The sequence below is a fragment of the Pimephales promelas genome, chromosome 2, assembly GCF_988280905.1.
Source record: "Pimephales promelas chromosome 2, fPimPro1.hap1.1, whole genome shotgun sequence".
Lineage (NCBI taxonomy): Eukaryota > Metazoa > Chordata > Actinopteri > Cypriniformes > Leuciscidae > Pimephales > Pimephales promelas.
The window spans coordinates 12454007-12480694 of NC_142770.1; the positions used below are offsets into that span (position 1 = coordinate 12454007).

General features: G+C 36.8%; 1 protein-coding gene across 13 annotated transcripts in view; it reads right to left on the reverse strand.

Moving 5' to 3' along the window:
• celf5a (cugbp, Elav-like family member 5a) overlaps window positions 1-26688 on the reverse strand; it is a 234842-nt gene that overhangs the window by 32661 nt on the left and 175493 nt on the right. For 6 of the 13 annotated variants that reach the window (XM_089135310.1, XM_039694870.2, XM_089135351.1 and 3 more), the window contains exons 4-6: window positions 15675-15803; window positions 14061-14140; window positions 2547-2693 (exon numbers count right to left, since the gene is read on the reverse strand). In XM_089135310.1, coding sequence (XP_088991436.1) covers window positions 2547-2693; window positions 14061-14140; window positions 15675-15803 — 356 coding nt within the window. Of the gene's footprint in view, window positions 1-2546; window positions 2721-14060; window positions 14141-15674; window positions 15804-26688 lie in introns of all 13 variants that reach the window. The other 7 variants (XM_089135299.1, XM_089135303.1, XM_089135328.1 and 4 more) reach the window with 3 other exon arrangements.

Here is a 26688-nt window from a genome sequence, read left to right on the forward strand (position 1 = left end):
GACAAGAGCTTCTGAAAGAAAATTAATGTTTCTCGCTTTCATGGCGTGTTTATGTCAACCCCCCCCCCATTCCCAACCCCCCGCCCCCATTCCACTCAAGAGATGAGGACGCATCTGATATTTTCAACATCTTCATGTAATACTGAATGATAAGCTGTTTGTCAGATTTAGGAGTTAGATGTACCTTTTTAAAAAAAACGCATCTGTCTTTTGCCACGATGTTGTCAGCACTATTACCCCTCCAATTTGCGCTCAGATGCCCCCTCCTCTGCTCTGACTAAAATCCAATTTACTGGCTGTCAGCTCAACCCCGTAATCCTCTGCACAGCTGTGTTTGTGGAAGGAGCCTCTTAATTTGCTCGTCCTCCACGTTTCTAAATGTACCATTGCCATATCTGAAGCTAAACGTTAGCTTATGCTGTTTGGCGCATCGAATGCCTGTCGGAAACCCTTTCAGGCTCTGCTCAGGTGAGAAAATGAGAGAACAGTAGAACATGGAAAATGCTAGCGGAGTTAGCGACTTCCTAACTTGCTGCTACAATGCTAGCATGTCCGCTACACACTGCCAAGTCAAAATAGCCATAAAAAAAGTGTTATTTTGGCCACGATTTGAAAATTCTATTATTCTAGAAATATAATGAATGCATCTGGTCGCGAAAAATATGCGCCACCAGCCCTATATTAAAGTTAAGGTTGAAGGGTAAGGTTATGGGTAATAGGCTACTTGATTCAGTGTTTAAGCAATTAGCGCTGTGATTGGCGTGACCAATGAAAACTTTAGAATAGGCTGTGAGCCAGATTTGCACTGGCCTTTTTAAATATTAGTTAAATATTTAGACGGTTTTATCATCTGCAAGACGAAATTTGTATAGTAATTGCTAATAAAAGTTAAAGCTAACATCTACTGAACAAGCTGCACAATCTGAGGTAGGTTATCATTTATTAGCATTTGTTCAGAGCAACAATTATGAAGAAAGAATGGTTTCAGACACCACTACAAATGCCCATCCACTCAAATAGTACCTTTTATAAGTGTATGGGGGTGATTTCGGATGCATGCAGCCTATGTATATTTAAAGTCTTCTTTTCTGGCTAGGTTGACAATGTCGTCCATGCCTTATAGTGACACCTAGTGGTGTGTGGAAACAGCATTACACAAAAATCATAAGTTGTCGTGTTGTTTTTGTTAAAGGGTAACTAAACCCCTGGTCAGAGCCTGACTCCACCCACTGGCAATATTTGAAAAATGCTGAAAAAATGGGCAGACCCCAGCGGTTTTCAATCGTTATCCTGATCGTTTTCAATACTCGCAATTCTAACTCCTGACTGGTTTTGACGTTTTTATACTGCCAAGGGCGTAGCTCGTACCAAGAGCGTGGTGAGCTGAAACCTGCGTACGTCACGAAGTGCGGAAGATCCACTAGGAATATTCAACTGCAGTAGCCACCGTTCAACCTGAAGAGGGCAGCACTAAGACGTTTTTACACCATATATTGTAGAAATAAAACACTTTACACACAAATGTCGAAAAAGTTACTCGAATCAATGACTGGTATTAATAAAGATCCATTCTTACAGATCATTAACTAAAAAAAAGTTGGTTTAGGGTTTAGTTACTCTTTAACTAAAAAACTAAAGTCGTCATTTCAGGCGATGTGCATATAACATCTTTAAAGCGTATATTTCATCACATGTAGAAAAATAGTGAGTGCCTTATTTCTATGTATCTGGTTTAAAATAATGCGCCTGTTTTAGACAAGTCAAAAACAGAAATGATAACAAGCAAAGAAGAAGACCTACATAAAAAGTCGCAAACTTTGCCTCAAGCTGAATGCGATATCATAAGGCAGTCGGATTCGACAAGTGTGGGTTGTGGCTTGGGCTGGAGCAGTGAATTAAAGAGAAAGTGTCATTGCCACCGCGCAGCACACTGCACCATCTCTGACACGGGAGATAAAAGTCACAGCCAACCTGTGGGAACCACAGCAACCACCCCCCGCACGACACTCTCGGACCATTTGCATTTCCCGCGGATGCTTCGCATCTCATGAATGCTAATAAGGGTGTATTTTTTCAGCATCCCGGACCGGCCCCCACACGTCTTCTGCTGCCATGCCGCTGTCTTCCGCGGGTCGATGCCAACAATTAATCCTGGCATTTACAAGAAAAGATTTGTCTATGCTTATCAGTACATAAATAGAAGTATATCTATCTACTCCATATGGAGGAACTAACGAGAAGGATAGTTACTCCCCAACAGTTTTATAGTATCTTACTTAAAATTGAACTCTGATGTCCCCCATGAATGAATATTAGGTTCTGACTCAACCTCTCAGCGGCTTTTCAACCTCCCACGTACTGAAGGAACTAATGCGTGCTATAAATAGCCAGGTGAAGATTTTCCTATGGAATATTCTGAATCACTCCGGGGACATGTGGGCGTGCGGGGACGGGGACGGGGAGGGCATACGGGCGGCTTTGAGATCATCAAAACGTGCCGGGCCTTGAGGTGTCCAAGTGCCCCAGAGAGGCAGGGGGGTACTCACCGCATGTGCGTAGGTGCTGTAGGTGCTGAAGGGCAGGGCGATGGCAGGGTTGAAGATGCCAAACTGGCCCACCATCTGCTGCATGCGACGGATGGTGCGCTCCTTGTCCGTGTCGGCAAACTTGACCACCAGGCTGGACGACGCGCCCTGAGGGAGGAGAGAATCGGAGCCAGTCTGAGGAGAGAGGGCAGGCTGCGTTTAACCTCCCGCTTTGCAAGCGAGACCCATGACCACCACACAAAATACAACTCATAATGTACATAGATACTTGATTCTGAATTAAGGTGCGGTCACATTAGAGATATTTCAGCAAAATTTCAAGGGGCGGCTTGTAAATAGTGTAGTGATGTACTTTCAAACCAAGCTGCTTTCTGTTGGTCAGCGTGGCGTATTCACATGACCAAAATCTGCATGGGGAACTTACTCATCCTGGATTTTTATTGAAATGATTGGATTTTATGTGAAATTTTGCTGAGGAACGCTAAATGTGAACGCACCTTTACAGTAACATGCTATAGAATTCAATGGAATTTTAGAGCAGGTCAACATGTTAACAAAGAAATCTAATGGACTTGTGGTTAGGGTTGGGTATCGTTTGAATTTGAATGATTCTGATTCCGATTCCGATTCCTTGTTTCGATTCCGGTTCCTAACGATTCTCGATTCCGATTCTTTTAAGAGGCAGGGTCAAAAAAGTTTAGCTAACCTTGCTAACCAACGATCTTTCGGAAGGAAATAATCCTTTCTGAAGGAAATACTCCTTCTGTCACAAATCCTCCTTTTGTCACAAATTTTGCATTTTGCCGAGATTTCGTTAACAATTTCGTTAACAATTGATAAACAATTTCGTTATTTTTAGAAAAGTGAAGCCACACTTTGGACCGCCGACGTAAGCTACTCATGTTCGACTCGCGCGGTTATGCCAAAACTTCCGGTAGACGCTTCTTCGTTGGTGTTGTTCAGCGCTTTCTTCTTCCGCTCGGCGGACTGTGAATATTGAATCTAGGAATCGAAATTTTTACTTTTGAACGATTCCGGGAAAAACGAAAAGTTAGTCCCGATTCCAATCGATACTCGATTCTCGATACCCAACCCTACTTGTGGTAAAGGGATAGTTCCCAGATTCACACCAAGAATGTTAACGATGTCATTGTCCACACCACTGGACAATAAAGTTGTGTTTATTCTTCTGCTTTAAATGCTTGAACTCTTATAAGCAGGATGGATTCTGATTGGCTGTCGATGTTTTTACCATCCATAAGCTGAAAAAAAAAACGTTCTGAAAGTGATTCCAATGTTATTATTCCTCTGTGTTTTTATTGTTTTAGTTGTGGTGGGAACTTTCATATTCTCTCAGAACTACAATAATCATAAAAACAAATGTATAGATATACTTATTGTTCTTGGTGTGAACTGCCTTTTACTCAACCTCATGTTATTTCAAGCCTGTATGGAAAACTAAATTTGAGTTTTTAATTAAAGAATATCCTGAATGGATTTTAAAATGAAAGAACAAAATTAAAATCTTGCTGCAACATATTCATTAATCCATTTCATTAAATGGTCTGTACACTTACAAAGTTCTCAATGCTTCGTTTTGCATGTGTGGACCCTCTTTATGTTACTGTGTTAATGTGGGGCTATTTTAACCCTTGTCAGTGGTATAAACTAGCGATTTCTTTTTACTCAGTAAATGCCCCCAGTACTAGTATTATACGCTAAACAGTTTTTAGAGATAAAACTCTTTACGTTCGATTATCATGAAAACAAATCTCAGAGAACGGTTGACTAGGTACCAATGTTTTATTAGACCAAAGGTTCATTTTGTGCCGGAGTTCTCCTTTAAGAATGATCAAAAACATTGGGTTCCCATGTGAAAGGCATGACTATGACTTTTTCACTTCAACTCTTCCACCAAACACAAGGCGGCTGGATACATCTTAAATATAACAGTTCAACTCAACTTCAAACAAAATCTCAACATCAAATCTCAAGCAATTGATTTGTTGGTGGTATCAGTAGACTGACATGAGCTTTGGCAGCTTGACCGTTACATAACAAAACCTATTTCAGATTTTCGTACTTGATAGGTTATGATATTGCTCCTGAAATATCAAACGGATTAGCCGAGGAACGTGGGTGTGTTTTGAGATTGACAAGGCCACCGATGATCATGTTCTGACCTTGGATGTGTGGGTTTCTGAGTCCGTCTCACTCATTCTCTCCCGTACCGTGGTAATGAAACACCTGCTGCGAGAGCCGCGCTCACATTCATTATGAATCTCTCAATGATTCGATGCTACACTTGACCTTTATCAGCCTACAACATCCTCTGTTCCAGCACTATATAGTCAGAAGAAAAATAAATAAATAAATACGAAATTGATTTTGGCAAAAAGGCCGAAATATGACTGTGATCTGACGGTAGAGAAAGGTTGTGCATCAGCCAAGATAAGGCTAGCTGAAATTGATGTGAAAATGTCGATAAGCAGCCACGATATGGGGGGATATCGGGTGAGGCCACCAGCCATGTATGTACAGTTGAATAGGACGCTGTGCTTTAAGACCTAAACTGGTGGATCACGGCCCAACATTGGGCCGAAATTCAATATCTGGGCAGGGAAAACACAATGTTAAATAGCCATATTGAAAAAAAAAAGCATATAATTTTGGGCAACATTTATTATCCAATAAGATTCAAAGGGCATTTAGAAACTGAACATGAACCAATAATTTTATTTAGTACAATTTTGTTTTTTTTGTTTTTTAATGACTGATTCATTATCTTGCATTATTTTGAGTGCAGTATAAAGTCACAATCTGGTCATTTTGTTTACTGATAAATGTACCATTTTGAAATACCTTTTATTTTAAATATTTAGTATGTGAGATTGACAGCTAATGGTTGAAATGGGCGTTGCAATCCAAAATTTTAAATATTAGAGAGACTTGTCTCCCCCACCTCAGACTCGACGCTCATGCGGGTTGCCAGATTGACGACACGCAACAGAAAAAAGTGCAATTGACAATGGAATGCGCGGAAACTTACGTAAGTTGATGAGTTGATTTATTGATTTACGGTGAGTTGATATCACGTTTTAATATGCTCCCATTCATAGATATTTTTACATAAGTGCGGAGGCTTTTTAGGTCGGGTCGAATCTGTGATCTCTGATCCAGTTTGTTCGCTGGCTTCCATGGATGCAATATACTGTGTTTTCCGTCAACTGGCAACCTATTGGGTAAATTGGCGATGTGCGGTATCGCACAATTCAAAGTAAAAAAAAACTGGCTGTAGCATTGTTTTTCAGATGTGAACTATATATATTTACTAAATATCTGCAAACATATGGTATTTTTATGCTTTAGTGCAGTCAAAAACTTACATACAGCACCTTTAAATCAAATGCTGCAATGTTCTGGCTGATCCAGATAAAAAATCTTTATCAAACAAATGCTGAAAATGGCTATGGTGAATGAGAAAAAAAAAAAACCCTGGAAAACCAGAACAAAGACTGCTGAAAAAGTAGGTGGTCAGTGTTGTGGTCTGCATTGTTTTCGGAACACTTAGTGAGGGCTGAGAACAAAGCAATCAGTCTGCACATCCAAGCTCAACAACTCTGGCTCTAGGCATACAGCACACATGTGGGCGTTTGAAGGGGTTGCCAGAAACGCAGCAAAAGCCGGTCGCTGGGGAGGATAAATGCAGATTTGATTTTCGATTTCACTCTGTTTGAACCCTCATGCCCTTAGCCTTCCCCAAACTGTTTTATTGTATTGTTTCCTCAACTGCTTAGTTAGGATATCATTACCAGGGACAATGTCAATGCATTCAGTCACTGTTCATTTGGCGTTCATGCACGACTAAACAAAATGGAACTTTGCAGGACAGAAATTGTACCACAACATGGCCAAATGCAAGACAATCTTAAAAAACTCCTTATCTTCGATCCAGGTTTTTTTTTTTTATCACCAAAGCAGTTAAAATTATTTCTGGGTATAACCTCAAGGGAAACTGAGACATCTGCAAAGTTTTGAGAAAACTGGCGAGATGCATAAAAAGTTTGACGGTGGACAATGTTGGGATCTGCAGCATCCTTTTCCCCCTGATTAAAAGGGTAATACAGACAAAAATTACAATTCTGTCATCATTTAGTCAATGTCATGTCATTTCTTTCTTCTGTGGAACACAATAGAGGATATTTTGCAGAATGCCGAAGCTGCTCTTTTCCATACAGTAAAAGTGAATGGAATTTCCGGTGAACAACAAAAATGTCACTCAGTTTTAAACATCGTTTTACTTCAGAAAATTTGGAAAATATAAATTTATTATGCTTTTTTGGTGTTTATTTGTGCTTTTTAGAGCTCGACAGCCTTGTTCACCATCCAAATTCATTGTATTAAAAAAAAAAAAAAACTTTTTCACAACTTATCTGGAACAACAAAAAAAAACAACTTTTAAACGGTACACTGTAAAAAATTATTGATGGTTTAACTTAAAAAAGTAAGTAACCTGGTTGCCTTAAAATGTTAAGTTCATTGAACTGGAAAAAGTGAGTTAATACAATGAAGGAGGTTAATTTAACCATCAGAAACTCAAAATTATATGTTATCTGAACTAAATAAATTATTTAAGTTGATCTGACAAAAGAAAAAAAATTTGTGATTACTACACTGTAAAAAAAATATTGTTGGTTTAACTTAAAAAAGTAAGTAACCAGGGTTGCCTTAAAATTTTAAGTTGATTGAACTAGAAAAAGTGAATTAATACAATGAAGTAGAATAATGTAACCATCAGAAACTCAAAATAATAAGTTATCTCAACTAAATAAATTATTATAAAGTTGATTTGACAAACGAAAATATGTTGTGATAACAAATCTTGAAAATATGTTTTACAGTGTACAGTATAAAAGAGTAAATATACATTTTTGAGTGAACTATGCCTTTAACATTTTGAACTACTGGTATTAAATTGTATGTAAACTGTAGGCCTAAGATGTCATTTTAATATTAACCTCGAATGCGCAGAGTATTTATTGAAAACCAAGATGTTCAGCACATCACATTAAGCTATTAAGAAGGAGAACAAAATATTTACTTCTTAGTTCTTGGGCAATGCAAATAAAAGACGAATTTCAATATTCTTTTAGTTCGAAGTGGCCATGTTTGGAGCTATGAACTTTCAAAATCTTTGGTATTTGTCCAATCCTTTCTTGACTGTTTGTTTGCTTTAGCTCGGAGACATCCAGTGAATATCAGGGCCGAGGGCTTGTTGGTCCAGCAAGATATAGGCTTGTGGGAGAACGTGATAGAGAGAGAGAAGGAGAGAGAGAGAGAGAGAGTGCTGGTTGATCTGTGAAGTAAAACTCTCATTAAATTTTAAGCCGCCAAGCACCCGGAGGAATTCCCATAGGTCCAGGACCCAGCGAAATGGATTCTGGAGAGAGAGTAAAACTGTGGGAATAAAAAGTGCTGTTCAACAGAGGAAGAAGGAGGGAAACGAGGCTCTGGAATCAAAGAGAGAGGATCGCATCTTTGCGAGAATGAGCGGCGCATGGGGCCACCGTGGTGCTTTCCCGATTCTTGAGGTCTCTTTGTGAACACTGACCATTATATATGATATAACTCTAACTCTACACATCTGTCTATGTGCATTAACTTTGAATAAGATAACTTCTTGCAGCAATCGCATAATGAATTTTTTGTATATTTTCACAATAAAAAAAAAAAAACGCAGATATTAAAATGTGTTGACCATTGAAATTGGTGGTCATGGTGGTCAACAGTGAGGACTGGACACAAGTGTTACTAGTTTTTACATCAAAATGCATGTAAACCTCCAGCATCACATTCAAGCTCAGGCTGCGTGTAACCAGACATTGCTGTCTGCAATTTTGGGCCAGTATTTGTCCCGTAGTTGTTGCGCAGATATCCACACAGTCATGAGGAAATGAAAATCCAGCTGAACACATTGCCATTCAACCATAGACAGTGGAAATTGGTCGGCGGCCCAAACTCTCCTAAACCAAGGAGATTGTAATATCAGATAGCAGCGGCAGTTTCATTTTCCTGTATTTGTTGAAATACCGTCAATCCCTGGCGTACACACTCGGCTGGAAATGAGACCGAAGCGGGGGGCTAGAGTTCCTTGACCCTTCCAACCTTCTCCGGGCGTAATTTCGTCCCTGGTCTTCCGTTGTACAAGGCCTTCCTGAAGTCTGGCAATTTGCTTTACCGCACGGCAGTGTAAATTTTTAATTGCCCCACGTCCGAAAGCACGAAATGGGAAGGGCACTGGGGGGCGGCCGTGCGCGGAATAAAGAGAAAGTCAAAACCCAGTCTCAAACCTGCCCGCTCTAACATTATGTGCTCTTCCTATTTGTGCATATGCATATTCACGCCAAGTCTGGAAACATACAAGCTTCTAGAGTATGTAGCTCTGACCTCATGGCTATGCTAGCAAGCGAAACATAGAAAGTGGACTGCGTGTGTTTGTGTGCATGAAGATAATGCACTGACTGTGATGAGCCGGGGGGATTTGAGATGAATATAAGATTGGATCGACTACAAGCATCAAGCATTTCTGCAATAAGGCCAGTTTCTTGCAGCCCAGGAGCACATCATTAGCAGACTGTGTTATGCATGCGTATTTAAAATGAATTAGCCCTCTTTTTTTCACTGGACTTCTTACTGTAATAACTACAAGCTGCGTTTGATTCTAGGAGAGCGAACTGAGGGTTGTGAGAGGCTGGCTGGTGTATAAAGCAACAACTGCAAATGTTTGCATGCTAAAGCAAGTCTTTGTGTTTATCATAACAACAATGAGCATTAAGACATTTTTATTTGGTTTCTAATTCTTTTGCATTGCACTTTTCTCACTCACATTGAAATCTTTTTGGTATTTCTTTTACTCAAAATTAAACAGACATGCATTACATCTGAAATATATTCTGATTGGTTGTCATTTGTTCGTCATTGTACTTTTAGTCTAGATAAACTCACTTCTTACTTTTGCGTCAAACCTATTTCTTCTGCGGCTTCTATTTCAATCATTTCTACAGTGAAATCCCATTGATTTAAAGTCTTGTTTTTATACATTAATCCCTTAGCTGTCACCCCCCCCCCCTTTTGCACTATTCAAACGGTTGAATGGAAAAGGAATATACCCAAGTTTGGTCTTGTTTTAAAGAAAACACTCAGCAGATTATTGCTGAAGTGAAAACACTTCAAAAAAAAAGTTATGGAAGTTTAAATTTAAAGTAAATCAAATATACTGTACTATATATTTTTATTTTATATATATATATATATATATATATATATATATATATATATATATATATATATATATATTACTAAATATTTTCCTCTAAAATTAATATAAAATCAAAGCCATACATCTAATCAAGTTATGTTCCAAATTTGAAGTTGATATCACAAAAATTGAAGTTTGCATGAGATTTTGTTTAGGCGTTACCAAAAATAGCCACTGGGTACCATTGAATTCCATTGAATTTAGTTCTTAGTATACAAATTAATAAATTTATGTCCAAATAACAATTCTGTCACAAAATTCGGAACCTTGAGACTCAGACCTTTCTGACAATGTGTTTTGTCAAGATTAGAAAACATTTTGATCATAAATTATGAAATATAATGATGCCCAAAAGGGGAGGAGCATGATAAAATAATTTAGAGTACCGTTTCTATGGTAACGCAACGTTCAATTATAAAACGTTTTTCACAGGATGAATTCTGAGTTTGTAAGCTTTCAAATGATGATACCTAATTTATGATAACTACTAAAATATGTGATATAATAAAAGATAATATTATATTATATTTTTTATGTTTGATTATGAACTTTTAGCATGAAAATCCAAAGTTTCAATAATTAAAGGTGTGTGCGTCAACTTTTTGCGACAAAGGTCAGAACTCTTGCCAAAAAATCATCGGCCAAATCAAACAGCAGTCAAATATATATTTAGCAATCTTAAACCTTTCCAACGCTAGTTTGTCATTATTAGATTAGGATTTAATAGTAATATAGCAAAGTAAAGTTAGATCTCCCGTATACGGGATAGTGAGAGTTAATTAAATATGTCCCGATTGGTTTCTATTACAATTGCTTCACGCAGTGTAGCTCCACCCACAGTGAGATTTCATTGGTTTAAAGTCCAGTTTGTCAAATTAAATTAAACATCAAATATGATCGGATTGGTCATTTCGTTCGTTATATTTTTAGTCAGGGCAAACAAATTACTTGAATCAGTAAAGTTGTCACGTCAGTGATTTCTGCCGCAGTAAGTACCATCTCACGCAATGTAACTCCGCCCACAGTCAAATCAGTGTTCTGATTGGTTGTCATTTTCTCTTTTAATCTGAATAAACCAATTACCTGAGGCTGTTAATTTGCCGTGGTTTTTATTCGAATCGCCTCACACAATCTGATCTTGTCGTTCATAAATTAAACACGAAAATGCTCTAATTACAGTTTCATGTTCAGTATTGTACTTTAGCCTGAAAAAAAAAAAACGGTATTACTCAACGGTGTAAACTTGACGCATCACACCTTTTTCTGTTGTGCTTTCAATTCCAATCACGCAATGCAGAAGCCCTGCTTGACATAAATTAAGTTAAACATCAATAATACGTTCTGACATAAACCATAATACATTCTGACTAGTTTTTGAGAGAGCATTTTGCTTTGATGTATTAGTTTTCAAATTGATTGGATATTTTTCAAATCATGTGTTACTTTAGTAACTGCGAGCAGTATGAGATTCTCCGATGGGGGCCCGGGGGCGTGAGAGGCTGGTGGGTGTTCGGTAAGTTCGCCATTGCTTCTTTTGAAGAGTTTGCAGATGGATGAGTGCTTCATCAAGCCCTGCCTTGAGAAGAACTCCATTATCTCGGCTAAACATCTCACTTTGGCACCTTGGGAGCTGTGCGAGTCGTGACCCCTCCCTCTATAACTTCAGACTCAAGAGAATGGAGGCCGGTAAGGTTTTCCATAATCAATTTACCTTCCGAGATGACTATAAACTTTTTCCATCCCTCCCCTGTGAGCTTCCTCCACTCTTCCTCTGTCTCTCTACCCCTCTCTCTTTTTACTTTTCTATCTGGCATTCCTTCCCGCTCTCTCTCTCTTTTCTCGCTCTTTCACTCCCACCTCAGTACATGCCAATGAATAATTCACCAGTCAATGTGGTGAAAGGTGAGGTAAACAAGTCTATTGCCTAATGTCCCGGGAGGATGGAGGGAAGGAGAGAGGAAAGGATGTCTGAGTGTGTGTGTGTGTGTGAGGTGAAGATTTTAGAACTATGGTTTATATTTCAGTGTCCCTGAATCATTTGCACCTCAGTTGACCCTAAAGGTTATACAGAGAGCGGATCACACCACAGATCCATCTCTCTAACCGTTTCTCTGGCCATTTCATTCTCTTAAAGGGACAGTTCAACTAAAAACGATCACTTACATTTTACCTGGAAATAAAAAGACAACAAAACATCTCCTTTTGTGTTCAAAGTCATACAAGCTTGAAATAACATGAGGGTGAAAAGACAGGCAGAACTTTCATTTCAGGGTCAACCGTTTTCTTTATAAATGCCGCTGCATTGTGGAAAATGAAAAAAAAAGCACTCACTAAAACGCATTTCGAAATTCCATAACTCGTTTGTATCCAACTGGAGTCTTTTAGCAAATAAAACAGCAGCGTGTGAGCTACTTCTGAGAGCCGAACAATGTGTGTGTGACTGAATAGATGTGTGATTCAGACAGTCTGTGCTGAATAGCCCGCTTTTTATGGCTCAGCGTCCAGTCCTCGAGATTGAAACGGCCGGACAAAGGCCACTTGCTGATATGCTGGCAATGCAGCTATTCAACAAAACAATATGGCCAAATGCAGTTTGGAAGTGGAAATGACTGATCTGTTCTTACTTGTGTGCTTGGAATTGATTGAATTGCCTGGTTCACCTTTTATGTTTATATATATACACATACATATATACATATATATATATATATATATATATATATATATATATATAGGAAAATTATAACTTTATCTGTAGTTATATAGGTCAAATTATTTAATTTTAAATACATAATTGAATAATTTGACATCTATAATTTTGAAATGTGAGATAATGGAGGCATTTTTATGACGAGGCAAGATTAGTTTCGTTTGTGAAATGTAATGTCACCTAAAAAAAATCAACATTTGTAAATTAATAAAAAAAAAAGAAAAATCAAGATTTTTGTGGTCACACCTAGTTTTTCATATATATATATATATATATATATATATATATATATACAGTATATATATATATATATATATATATATATATATATATACAGTATACATACATATACATACTGTATATATATATATATATATATATATATATATGAAGAGTTCAGATGCAAAAGCCTCTAAATGCCATTTGAAATTTTCCTCTTTAATGATGATTTTTATCAAGCTTGTATATTTAAGTTCAGTAATTTCACTTGTTATTTAAGTGAAATTACTGAACTTAAATATACAAGTTTGATAAAAATCATCATTAAAGAAGAAAATTTCAAATGGCATTTAGAGGCTTTTGCATCTGAACTCTTCATATATATATATATATATATATATATATATACAGTATATATATATATATATATATATATATATATATATATACACAGTATACATACATATACATACTGTATATATATATATATATATATATATATATATATATATATTTAAGAAAAATGTGTTCTTAATATAGCAAATATTTATTTATACACATAATATTAATTATGTATAAATATATATATAAAGTATATACATGCAAATAATTATTAAATATATACATGCATGTGTGTGTATTTATATATACAAAATAATTATACACACTACACACACACATATATTACGTATTAAATATAATATAATATAATATAATATAATATAATATAATATAATATAATATAATATAATATAATATAATATAATATAATATAATACGTATTTTAATTTGTGAATAAGTCATATGGTTTTGACTCCCCAAATCCTTAATAATAATACACTCAAGATACAGTATTTGTATATATATATATATATATATATATATTAACACATTACTTTGGAAAATATATTCAAAACAAAATAATGATTAAGGTGTGTACACACGTGTTCAAGGTGTAAGTAAAATAAGTTTTTACAGTACACTTGACGGTAACACCACATAATATTTTCAATAAAGTTTCACTTTGAATTTGAACATGTTTTTCAAAACCATATAAAAGCCAAAGAATACAAAAAGTAAATTTCGAATATGTTTTCTAAGCACTGAAAACGAGATTTTTTTCAATATAGCACACAGTGACCCCAAAATATATTTGGACAGAAGTATAAAAGTCATCGCAACCACTGATTGTCGAAGGAACATCAAAGAAAGAAGTGAAAATGAGAGTTTTTCTGTGTGTGTGTGCGTTAGAGGAGTGTGTACTCACTGGCATGGTTTGACTGCCGTGCAGGGCGCTGATTGCAGATTGAGCTTCAGCGTGTGTGGAGAACTTTACAAAGGCGCAGCCTGAAAAAAAAAAAAAGACACACACAAAAGGTACACAAACACTTTAGCCACAGCGTAGAGAAGCGCATTAAGACACTGGAGAGAGGCAGAAAGCCCTCCAACGGTAAGCAAGCTTCTCCTCTAGAGACTGTGCTGATGCAACAAGCGTGCTATTTACTGCCACATGCCCATCTATGCAAACAAATCTCAAAATACGGGATAATTGATATCGTTTTAAAACGCCGCCGCAGATATTCATCACGAGGATTCAAACCCATTTGGGATTCGAGAGCAGGCGTATTGAAAACCGTTGAAAAACCTGTCAAAATATTAAGGATAGGTCTTAATGTGCCTTATACAAGCGTAACGCGTTTTATGCAGTTTTTATTTAAGAATTACGGATTTCTGGCAGAAACAGGCTTTGAAATGAAACACATTAGGAGCTAAATGAAATGTAGTTTTCTTGTCTTATTGTACAGGGAACGGTTTGACATCTATCCTTTTCTTCTCTTCCATAAGACTGGATATTCACGGATCCACCCCCTAAGTAGCAGAAATAATCCTACAGCAATTTTCGTAACACTGGCAAGAGGAAAACTCAGACTCCCACAGTGCTTTTCCAAATGCCAGGCTGTATTAGCATCTAACAGTGTCCCTAAAGCCTCGGTGGGAAAACAATGGGAGTCTATAAAAAGTTGCATGTTCAAATATTTGCTTTTTCTCCATCTCTTAAGAGTCTTCAATGTTGAATGAGCGACAACTCAGAACAAATTGTTGGTTCTTGGACAGCATAAAATGGCGACGTTCAATTTTAATATCATATTTAACAGAATATGCAAAGAGAACATAAACTGTAGGGAGAGTTTTGATAGATTATGAAAGTGTGTGGTTTACAGCAGTTTACAGCATACCTACAAGGTCAAAAGTCAAAACTTTGGGATGATTACGATTTTTTTGAACATTTACTTGATCAAAACTGTAATGTTTTTAAATATTATTACAATAATATTCTTTAAAAACTCTTTTCAGTTGTACAATTTTGTCTCTAGTGTCTTTGGACAGCTCTTTGGTCTTGACCATGTTAGTAGTTGGATTCGACCTCTAACGACTCTAATGACCTCTAAGGCCGGATTCACATATAGCGCCTAAAACGTGTAGAAAACGCTGGGCGCGCCACATTCTCCATTTTCCTCAGCGCAAGGGTGGTTGCGCTTCAGTTGGTTCTTGTCACATGACCTATTGTGTGCGTATGGTGCACTTGCGGTATTCTGAAAATTTGAGATGTTTTTATCTCGACGTGGCGCGACCGCATCGCTTCCATTATGAGCGCACATACTGTACCGCGCGCCTACATTTGAAATCACGAACTTGGTATCAAATAGGGGCATAACAGGGGCATCAAATTTAGGATAATAAATGGAGTGGAGGTGGACATTTTAAAGGCAGACACACAGGTCTTTAGGTGTATCATACAAATAAATAGTTAAATAATAATGATACTGATAAAAATACTGATAATATAACATCACGCCACAAAAAAATGATGTAATCCCACCTTTGCTGTTTCCATCCGGACCTCTTAGCACAGTGCACTCTTCAATGACTCCGTAGGGTTCGAAAAGACGGTACACGTCCTCCTCCGTCTGTTGTTTGTTCAGCATCCCGACGAACAGCTTCCTGTCTTCTAAAGCAAAGAAAAACAGAGCGAATGGAACGACTGGCGTAACCTCACACCTTCCCATTACCCACATACATTTACTATTGTAAGCACAACCCAAATACTACTCAGACTTTTGGTCCTTGGCCAGCATGGGCAAACAGGGACTGCTTTTGCTTGGCCCATTTAGCTTGTGGAATGGAGTCGCAGCAGTAATTGTTCCCCGTGCCAAGTCTGTTCATTTTAATTTGGGGGATAATTGGGTTCAACCCCATGTTGGAAATGGTGGGTAGGCCTGAGGTGATAGCGCTAAGCTGTCGTGCTTAGAGGCTCGCTTTAATGGGAAGAAGCAGACTGCGAAGAGACAACGCTTTCTACGAAACTCTGGAGGGTGTAGATAGGCCGAAAGCGCCGCTACCGTTGACCTCGAATTCAAACTAATATGAGTTGTTTTTGTCCCGTTCTATGTTTAGAAATCTTGAATGTTATACAAAAAATGATTATCACAAATTATAAAGGGCACTACGCCAGGTGATGCGGTCAAATCATTTCAAAACTCGACAACTTTTGCAAGAGAATCTCAGTTGAATATCCTACTGAATATTATAAAGGTTGAAAACATAAGTTCAAACTCATTATTTAACATTAAAAAGCATGATTCTTATAATTTAATTTTTTTTTTAACTAATTTGGTCAGTCAAAGTCAAAGTTTAAGCAAGCAGAACTGGGAGATTTTTATTTTCAATTGCTCGTAACTTTAATTATCATGTAATCTCAACTTAAAAAATTTGAGTAGTTCAAACTTGGTTAGCTTTAACTAAACAATTCAGTAAATGTTAACTTGCAAATTGGTTATAATGCTTTAATAGCATTAGCATAGCTTAGCAATTGCTGAACGAGTACAGCAATTTAGAGCAAATCAAGTTTATGCGCTCCACTCGTCACCTGATGGTAACAACATAAACACAGAAACTCTTCTAAGTTAACATAGCAAAACATTAAACTACTAAATATCCCATTTCACATTAATCTTGCTCAAAAACATTATATAACACTTAATTTTAGTATTTAGGCTACTTTCCCAGAGTGTCATGTTGGGAAATTGAAATCTCAGCCCACTTTCAGTTACATTTAAGTCTAAATTAAAAGAAACAAGTTCATAAAACTTAAAACAATGAAACCATTCGGATTACTGAAAAAGTGTCAGTTTGGTGAGCTCAAAAGAAAAAGTTCCAAATACTCATAAAAGTTCATTCAACTGAACTAATTTGTTGAATTTAAGTTAACCCAACTTAAACCAATTCATTTTGATACAAATTTTAAACATACAGATACAAAGTTTCACTCATATTTACTTTTGCCATGTACTGACATAATGAGGTAACCTGTAGAAAAGTAGTCACTGAAACTGAATTATGAAAAATGAAACACTGAATTATTTACTATTTAACACAATAGTTTTCAGTTTCTGCACATTTTCATTTCCAAAATTGGGTCAAAAAATTGTGGTAAGTGTGTGTCTCGCAACCTCAACAGAAGAGTGATCCAACTAAACCTACAACTATATCATTGCATTGATCTTTTTGACTATGTGCCAATGGGATGGATGTGTCTATTGAGTCTACCACAGTCTTAGTCGTATTGATATTCCTTCATTCGCTCCGGAACCTGGCCGGCTCCGTGTCTCACCGCGGCAATGACGTGCTCTAAAATAATCACGAGTGTCAGCACGTTGTCTGGGCCTCGTGCGCGCTCTTTATCGTTTGTGGCAGGATCAGAGGGTACGTATCAAAATAGAGGCAATGCATTGTGACATCTGTCACGTTACATCGGAGAGCATTTATCTGCAAAAAAGAAGGCCCTGAACTGGAAAATAAAAGGGCGCGGATGGGCCCTGGGGGGATCTTCCGCTCTGAAGGTGGACTGGTTAAGTTCCTGGACGGATTCGCATGGATGTGGCCTTGAGGTCTTGTCGTGCTACTTGTGACGTCTCAGCTCAAGGAAACGGGTGATGGGACTCTGACCGGGCTGGATTAATGTACGAAGCTGACCTGTATGAATTTAATACCGCGTGTGCTTCACTTCAATATTTATGCCACGAGCGCTGCTGCGGTAGCGTGCTTTAAAATACACCCTTGCGGCTGTCCCATGGCTGATAGCTGAATGGAATAACACTTATGGCTGGAAAGAGTGTAACGGTAACGCACACTGTAAATCAGTATACAGCGTGACGACAACTTAAAAAAATTGGAATTCTCAAATCCTTCCTCAAACCCTATGACTTTTGTTCTTTTGTGGAAAACAAAAGACATTTTGTAGAATGTAGTGATCACTCTTTTCCACAAATTATATGATAAAAAGTTTCAGTCTCTCAAAAATGACCAAAGTTGCCAATTTTAACGCTATTCAGTGAAAATCCTCTCTTCTGTGTATAATATTTTCATTGAATCACAAAACCTGTCTAAAATTATGTCTGATTTGTGGACAAATCATTCTTTTGAGACAAAAGTCAGAATTATTTTTGGGTTCGTGAAAGTCAAATCTCTCAAAATGATGTGTCAGATTTGAGAGCAAATCATTATGAGTCAAACCTTTTAATTGAATCACAAAACTAGTCTGAATAATTTGTTGGCAAATCAGATTCAACCAGTTCAACTCACTTCAGTCTGTTTTCTACGGTGACGCATTGTTGCCACATACATATTATTTTTCCCCCTCAATTATGTCATAATAACGACATATTAAAAAAAAATATTGTCATATTAAACGACATACTGTAAAAATATTGTCGTTAAAACGACATATTTTCTCATTTTAATGACATCTCGTTTTAATCTCTTGTTAAAACGACATAATATCTCGTTTTAACGACATAAATATCTCGTTATAATGGCATAATCTCATTTTAATGACATAAATATCTCGTTTTAACGACATAAATATCTCGTTATAACGACATAAATATCTCGTTATAACGACATAAATATCTCGTTATTTCGACATAAATATCTCATTATTTCGACATAATAAGGGGACATTGTAATATGCATTAAGCTACATTTAGCATTCTTATAATGATTTTCTTAATCAGATAAGTCCAGAATATGAGCGCAGAGCGTTTAATTTGACGTTAAGCATTTTCCTCCCGAAACTATAAGAACGCTAAATGTAGCTTAATGCATATTACAATGTCCCCTTATCATGTCGAAATAACAAAATATTTATGTCGTTATAACGAGATATTTATGCCGTTATAACGAGATATTTATGTCGTTAAAACGAGATATTTATGTCATTAAAACGAGATATGTCGTTATAACGAGATATTTATGTCGTTAAAACGAGATATTACGTCATTATAACGAGACATTTATGTCGTTAAAACGAGAAAATATGTCGTTTTAACGACATAAGATCTCGTTATAACGACATAATTGAGGGGGAAAATAATATGTATGTGGCAGCAATGCGTCACCGTAGTTTTTTACACAAATCCACCATATAACTATATGAAGTTTCAGTCCCCATTCATTGCAATTGCATGGAAAACCACAACCAGCAGTGTTCACAATTTCTCTAAAGACAATAAAGATAAAAGTGAGCAAATGATGACAGAATTTAGATTTCTGGGCGAAATGCGTTTCCCTTTAAATCGTTGGATACTCTATTTATCACTTTAGCTATACTCCAGTTTTTCCATGATTCAATAAGCCGCAAAAGTTTTGAGAAGCTCCAAGCCATTTATAAAATAAATCAGGAAGAGAATGTTTTCATCACTCTTGTTGACAGGGATGAGGGATAAAGCATCACCACAGGGCCGCCGTAAGAAAATAAAAACAGACACTGCGACTGACATTACACAGAAAAGAAAATCACACAATCACACACCAATCCATTTTAGGAAGCACTGGAATACAATACAGACTGCATTACAAATAAAGGAACGTATGGAATAGCACCGCAATCTTGCATTATTCAACTTTTTTTCTGTTGGTCAGATGACAAAAGGTTATGAGAGTCGACTGCAGTCAATAACGCAGTGAATAAGCAAGCAAAGTGAGTTTATCGACAGCATGACCACAACAGATTCATTAAAAGGCACTGGAGTGTAACACATGCTGTACAGTATCGTATTAATTCGAACTATAAGTGCACTTTGATAGAGCGTTCAATCACTACAGTGACATAAAGGTGTTGCAGCGTTCTCATCGCACGTTTAATTGATTAGCACTCGTGATATTTGCATACTTTACTCCCCCGTGTCCTTCATACCGGGTCCGGCCCCACCAGCTGTGATACCGCCTCAAAAAATGACTCCTATCAAGCTTCATCAACTTCAGCGGCTGGGAAGAGTTTTGTTCAATACATCACACATTAAGGGGTGAACAAGATTGCTAGCTTCATGTCTAAGAGAATTTACATGTACGTCCTTGTGATATGACTGAGAGCAAATTCTTATTTGTTTAATATCATGAGTGATTTTTGTTATCTTTATTATAAGAGGTATGCCACTAGACTATAGAATCAACGCTATTAGGCATTGAGTATAGCTGAGAGTTTACTAGTAAATATCCTAAATAAAGTGGACAGAATAGCCCATGGGATTTGATGCCATGGACCCACAAATATAATGCATTCTAATCCTAGGGCGTCATATAGTGACGCTTTTGAGATTTTGAGATAGGTTTAGGTCTGGGGTAGGGTTAGGGTTAGACCACTAGGAGGCGCCTTCTGGCATATATATTTTTGCGTCTTATATTGACGCTAAAGTGTGCTAAGTGCGTTGGATTTAGACGAAATGTCAAAAGCGTCACCGGGGTGGATGATCCTCTGGCATGTTCGAGTTTCTGAGATTGAAAACCGCATTTTCTTACAGGCGTGAGTCTCGAAACTTATTGTGTTACGTGACAGACAACTAGTTGTCCAGTCTGGTTCCGTTTACACAGCAAAGGTTTTTCCAAAAACGCGGTTGTGATTCCTGAAAATTCATGGGTGTAAGTTTGGTTACAGAATGTGCTCCCGTAAATTACCGAACTGGGTCTGAACGTAACCATATTAAGGACTCAAATAGGCTATTTTTGGGGGGATTGACAACCACATTTACTAAATGTACCATTCAAAAAACAAATTATAGTAGCGCCTAAAATAGTGTCTGTATGAATGTGCAATGAGTCAAACCCATATTCTCTTACCAGTAATCATGGACTATCTATATCAAAGACTATCTACATCTATATCAAAGATGCGACATCCATTAAACTGAAAAGTCTTATCACTTTTGATTGATATGTCAAAAGTCCAATCGAGCCGCGAGTTCATCCGTCAGATCTTTAAATGTAAAAATGTAATGTTGTGTGTTGATATATCGAAATCATCTTCCATTGTAATTTCCTGTATTTCTAAATAGGTTTCGATCTTCACAGTGAAAGGGTAACACTTCCGAAATCTCTGTGTAAACAATGAGTGACTTACATGCGCGAGAGATCACTTCCGCCGCTTTCCGGGCGCTTGCGTAGACCGAAGCGCCCATACCCTCAGAGTACTTGGACGTGGCTGTGGTTACAAGAGGTAAAAACGATATAAATACTGTTCGTTTTCTCACACAAACCGCTCGTTTCGTGTCTTAGGCCATCAATGTGTACTTACATTTACGAGTCATTAAATCGTGTTTAATTTGGACTTCTCTGTGCATGCTCTTTGAGGTGATGACCATAGATCTCCATTATATGACTGACAGACAAGAACGGTTTGACCTAAAAATATCAAAATTGAAAATACTCCGCCTACATATTGGTTGCCCACGAGGTAAGCTAAAACATACCAAAAATTAATTTCAAAGTGAACTATCCCTTTAACTCTTTCCACGCCATTGACGGAAATATCCGGCTTTCAGTGTTTTCACTGTTAGGGGGCGCTATTACGAATCTTCTAAACAAAGTACTGAATCTCCTGATCAAAACACTGGTGAAGAAGAAGTAGAAAAAAAAGTGATATTATATCTTTTTTAAATAAAAAAGGCCTTTCTTCTTTCTTTTGATGTATTGCATATTCAAATGCTGGCGGTGGTTGGCAACTTTTTTTTTTTTTTTTTTTTTAAAAAACACTAGCGGGGAAAGAGTTAATACCAGTTGGATACATGCTTTCTCTTTTTCATCACAAAATACTCAATGACTCAAGGACTCAATATCAATACAGGACTGACAACATTTTATATATGCAATATATAAAATTGCAAAATACTAAAGTTATATTAAAAAAAAAGATAAATAACACACTATAGGCCGATTTTGTGTTCTCTAGCATTTCATTTTCTGTCCATTGAGGCTCCCACGAGCCCAGTTTGGACACTTTAAAAAACGACAAAAAAATTAAAAATTATCATATTTGACAAAAAAAAAAATATATTATATAGATATTGAGATATGTAAACACTTTACATTAACTGCAGGTTACTGTCCTAAAGGCACTGATCTACCACTGAACGATTAAAAAAGTAAAAGTGAAAGGATAAGCCTAGACCGAATTTTTTAGAATTTGGATTCTGCTTGTTGTTTTGTCCGCAAAAAGTATCCGTAGAGGCTCTCAAAACATGCAGACCATATCCTGGCTCGCATGAGGAGATCCTGCAGCCACGGATAAGCCGGGATGAGTGTGGGAGGTGAGCGGTCGAGTTTGTAAATCACTGTCCCGAGAGAGCCGATTGATAGTGAATCATCACTTTTGGCTCTCTTTTGATTTTGCACAGGAAAGAGAGTTTGTGGAGGATGTCAGTCAAGCCTAAATGGGGTTCGCGGGAAGCAGAGGGTCATTCCTAAATCTGCTGTGGGGCACGCAGTGTAAATTCCATTGTCTGAGGCGGTGATAAGGAGAAATGATGAACAATATTAGCATCTTGATAAAAAGCAACATACGAACGAACAAACACATTAACAGAGAATTACCAGGTGGGCGATTATTCAAGCGGAGACTGAGCAAACCGAGAGCAAAAAGCGTTCGGGTTTTCCGTGCAGATAAGTGATGCAGACAGATAGGATGGGCTGAGATAGATTTTGCTGCTATTTCCACTTGGCAGACCCCAGAATCGAGCCTCTGAAAGCGGCGCGCGGCCCTGGACACTAATTAAAAACAACACAACAATTACCGCATGCAACAAAACACAACCTCAACAAACAGAGAGAGGGTTAAAGTAATTAACCTACAGAACAAACCCGGTGGATTTTGATCCAATTCATTATATAGAACATATCTTGTTTTTGTACGAACGCTGATGCAATATTCGGATCCGTCAGGACTCTTATATCTGGCAGCGATGATCGGGGGATTCGAGGTCTGCTGTCAAACTTGAGACGCATTTTCTCAGCTCTTGGACTTTTACCTCCCGTGAGTTAATCTGAAATCAGCCTCGGATTAGTTCACCAAGTGTTTGGCCAAATAGACGAATCCACATACAGCCACAGACGTTTGGCAGTTTCTAGCAAACAGACGGGCATCAAATTTTGATCAAGGGAAGTAAAAAAATAAGTCAACAACTTAACTTGCATAACATTTGCATAACAAACATAAACCGTTTATGTAACTTTGGCACACAAAATATCGCAAAGAGTTCACTTGCAAGCAAGCAGGCCTGCTGGTCCAGTTCATCAAATATAAAGCTGTTTTCCTAACTTTTCCTTAAAATTTCACTTTATAAGCATTATCAAGTTTACATTATTATCGCATTATCATTCACATTATAAAGTAACATAATAATACGGTAGGATTAAAGCTTAATATTTAAGCTTATATAATATGTTAATTATTAATATATATATATATATATATATATATATATATATATATATATATATATATATATATATGTTAATTATTAACATAATTAAATATAATTAAACATATATAAATATAATAAACTATACTTATATATATTAGTGCCGATTAATTGTGATTATATTTTATTACATATTTATGATATTATATTTAAAAAAAAATATTGCATACTTACAAACTTCTGTTACTAATCACAATTAACAGTTATACAAGATTTTTAAGACAATTTAATGTAATTTAAGTTTAAATGACTTGCACATCCAAGTTGATGTAATTCCAAAATTGTAAGGCAGCAACTTTTTTTTTACAGTGCATGTGATTTTTTTAATATATAGATATTTTTGCTGTTTCATAAAGTGTTTAATTCACTATAATGGCTTGAAAAAAGTAATTGGCTGTTTCAGGTTCCATTGCAACTTACCCCATTGATAAAATGCCAACATCAGCTTTAATCTCGTACAGTAGTTTTGTTTTGTTCTGCCAAGACTTTTCTACACGGAAAATAACTTTCAAAAATAAACCTAAACTGAAGAACAATCACAGGAGTAAAGTATGACTACACTGTAAAAAAATATATTGTTGGTTAAACATGAAAAAATAAGTAACCTGGTTGCCTTAAAATTTTAAGTTAATTGAAAAGGAAAAATTGAGTTAATACAATGAAGGAGATTGATTTAATCATCAGATACTCAAAATATTATGTTATCTGAACTATATAAATTATGGTTGATTTGACAAAAGAAAAAATGTGATTACAAATCATGAAAATATTTTTTTTAGAGTAGCCTCAGTCTCCCACATAACAAGCTGTTACAATAAAATAAAAATAAATGTAATGAATTGAAATAAATAATAAAACATATAAGTATAAACAATTATATAGCCTAAATATAAAAATATTATTTACTGCATAATAAAACTGCAATGCTAAAACGGTGTTTTTAACATTAACTATGGATTACTATAATAACAACAACACAAAATAAGACCAAATAATGTTTTAGGAAATAATATAATTTAATAAAGAATGCTTAAAGCTATTGCTTACCAAGCATTTGACTCATCAACACTAAATCCTCCGAGCGTTAACTAAGTGAACCGAAACGGCGCATAGTTTAATCTAAATAGATTTGCGGTATTCTGGTTGCGCCTGCAGTTAGGTCAACACATAAAATAAAAACAGCCGGCTGCAGAGATGGCCTTCAGACTGCGTGTAAATCACAGGAAGACTTGAAGCAAATGGCCAACACATTTTCCATGTCACCATTCGATCACAAACGACGTTGAAACGGAAGGGAAAATATCTGTGAGCTCTAATAGCACTCTCCGATGCCTTATAGCTCCTGTAAGGTCCTCTTTTAACAGCGAGGGAGGTATAAGACGTGGGTTGTTTAAAATTCAGCGTTTAGAAAATTCTAGGTGTAATCGAAAGGAGTTTGTCCCTGGTTGACGCGTCATTCGCATTCAGTTGCGGCGGGAAACCTTGAACATATTATAACTGACCGCGCACATAAAACCTCTCGTGTGAAGGAGTCTCGAGGCTAATATTCGCTCTCGAATGAGGACGTGGGGGAGGAAACAGTAGAAGAAACGACTTAAAATATTTTATCTCCTCCGTATACTTCACGGCAAATTTACACCCGATATGATAACACAAGTGAAATATGACCCGCTACCTTGTCGGCTTCAACGTATTACGGCGGTACCCATAAATCTCCAGACCGCCGCACGACGTCCACGCGAGCTGTAGTATATAAACATTTACAATACTGCAGGGCTATTTATACTGCCTACCTTCATAATGCCATTCGCTAGGCTCTTTGGAGTCGGTTATGATATGGATTTTGTTTTTCATTACATTTATGGCTGTTTCTATTACATAAACAAGTACAGCTTCTTTCTTTTATACAGTAGTTGTCATTTGATGCACATAACGCAGCTCCCAAACGGTCTCTTCATTATTTTCTAATTTTTCAGCACATGGTTGAAGCCCCTTTACTACAACAGACCGCACACACACACACTTTTTTTCTCACAAGCACCTCACACATTAGTTTTGGTTGGGTAATGAGGTAGCCACATGCTGTAGTGCACTCTAATCATTAACCTCTCCTTTCTTCCTTTTTGGAGGACACGAGACAACAAACTTCATTAAGAGGTTAAAAGCAAGCAGGCATGAGTCTCAACATCACTCATAAAAGCGACAGAGTGAAGAGGCCGATGAGGCCTTCTGGGATTCTTCAAGGCGCAAAGCGAAGCTGCCACTGAGGACGAGAGGTGAGTGAACAAGAGTGATAACTCATAAATGATGGGGAGAGCCAGCATGGAAAGCAAAAGCTGGTCAGCCTGATAGACATATTGGCCTTTTCTTTTTATCTGACCAAAAACCTGTTTGGAAACAATTACTTCAGTACACACTCCAACTTTAGGAAATTTTACCTCATTTAATTAATATTAATGGACTAAACCAAGCCTAGCACAACTTCCTGAAGTGAACATTATATCATTCATAGGTGGTTCAACAATGTTTTAGGCCTAATTATTCAACTTTTATGACTAATAAAGTTCAATTATGTTTCCTTTACTTTTTGCTTATGTTTGTGGACTAAAATCAATGTTATACAAATCACTCAGAGTAACATGAACTAAAATGAATGAATATGACATGACAACACACCGACTAAATTTAAAAGACTTTTTCATTAAAAACGATGGCTGAAAAAACTCTTTTATATTTGGAAGTCAAAGCACTGCGCACAGCAGCTCGTGAACACACCGAAATTAGAGAATGAATATGGATTAAAAGATACATTCGGGATGCTCTGACCTCGTATGTAATGATGATTGCAGTCGCACTCCTGACCTGACTAGGCCATATAACATCTGTATTATGTATCAATAGTAATATCTGCTGACAGCGGCATAGGAATGAGCTGGAAAGTGTGAACGGAAATATTACAAAGTATGATATGAGGGTATATTTCATTTGAGTTATATATATATATTTTTGTCATATGGTTTGCCTGACATCACATACTGTCTGAATAGGTAACGCATTTGACGAGTTACGAACTTCACGACTAAA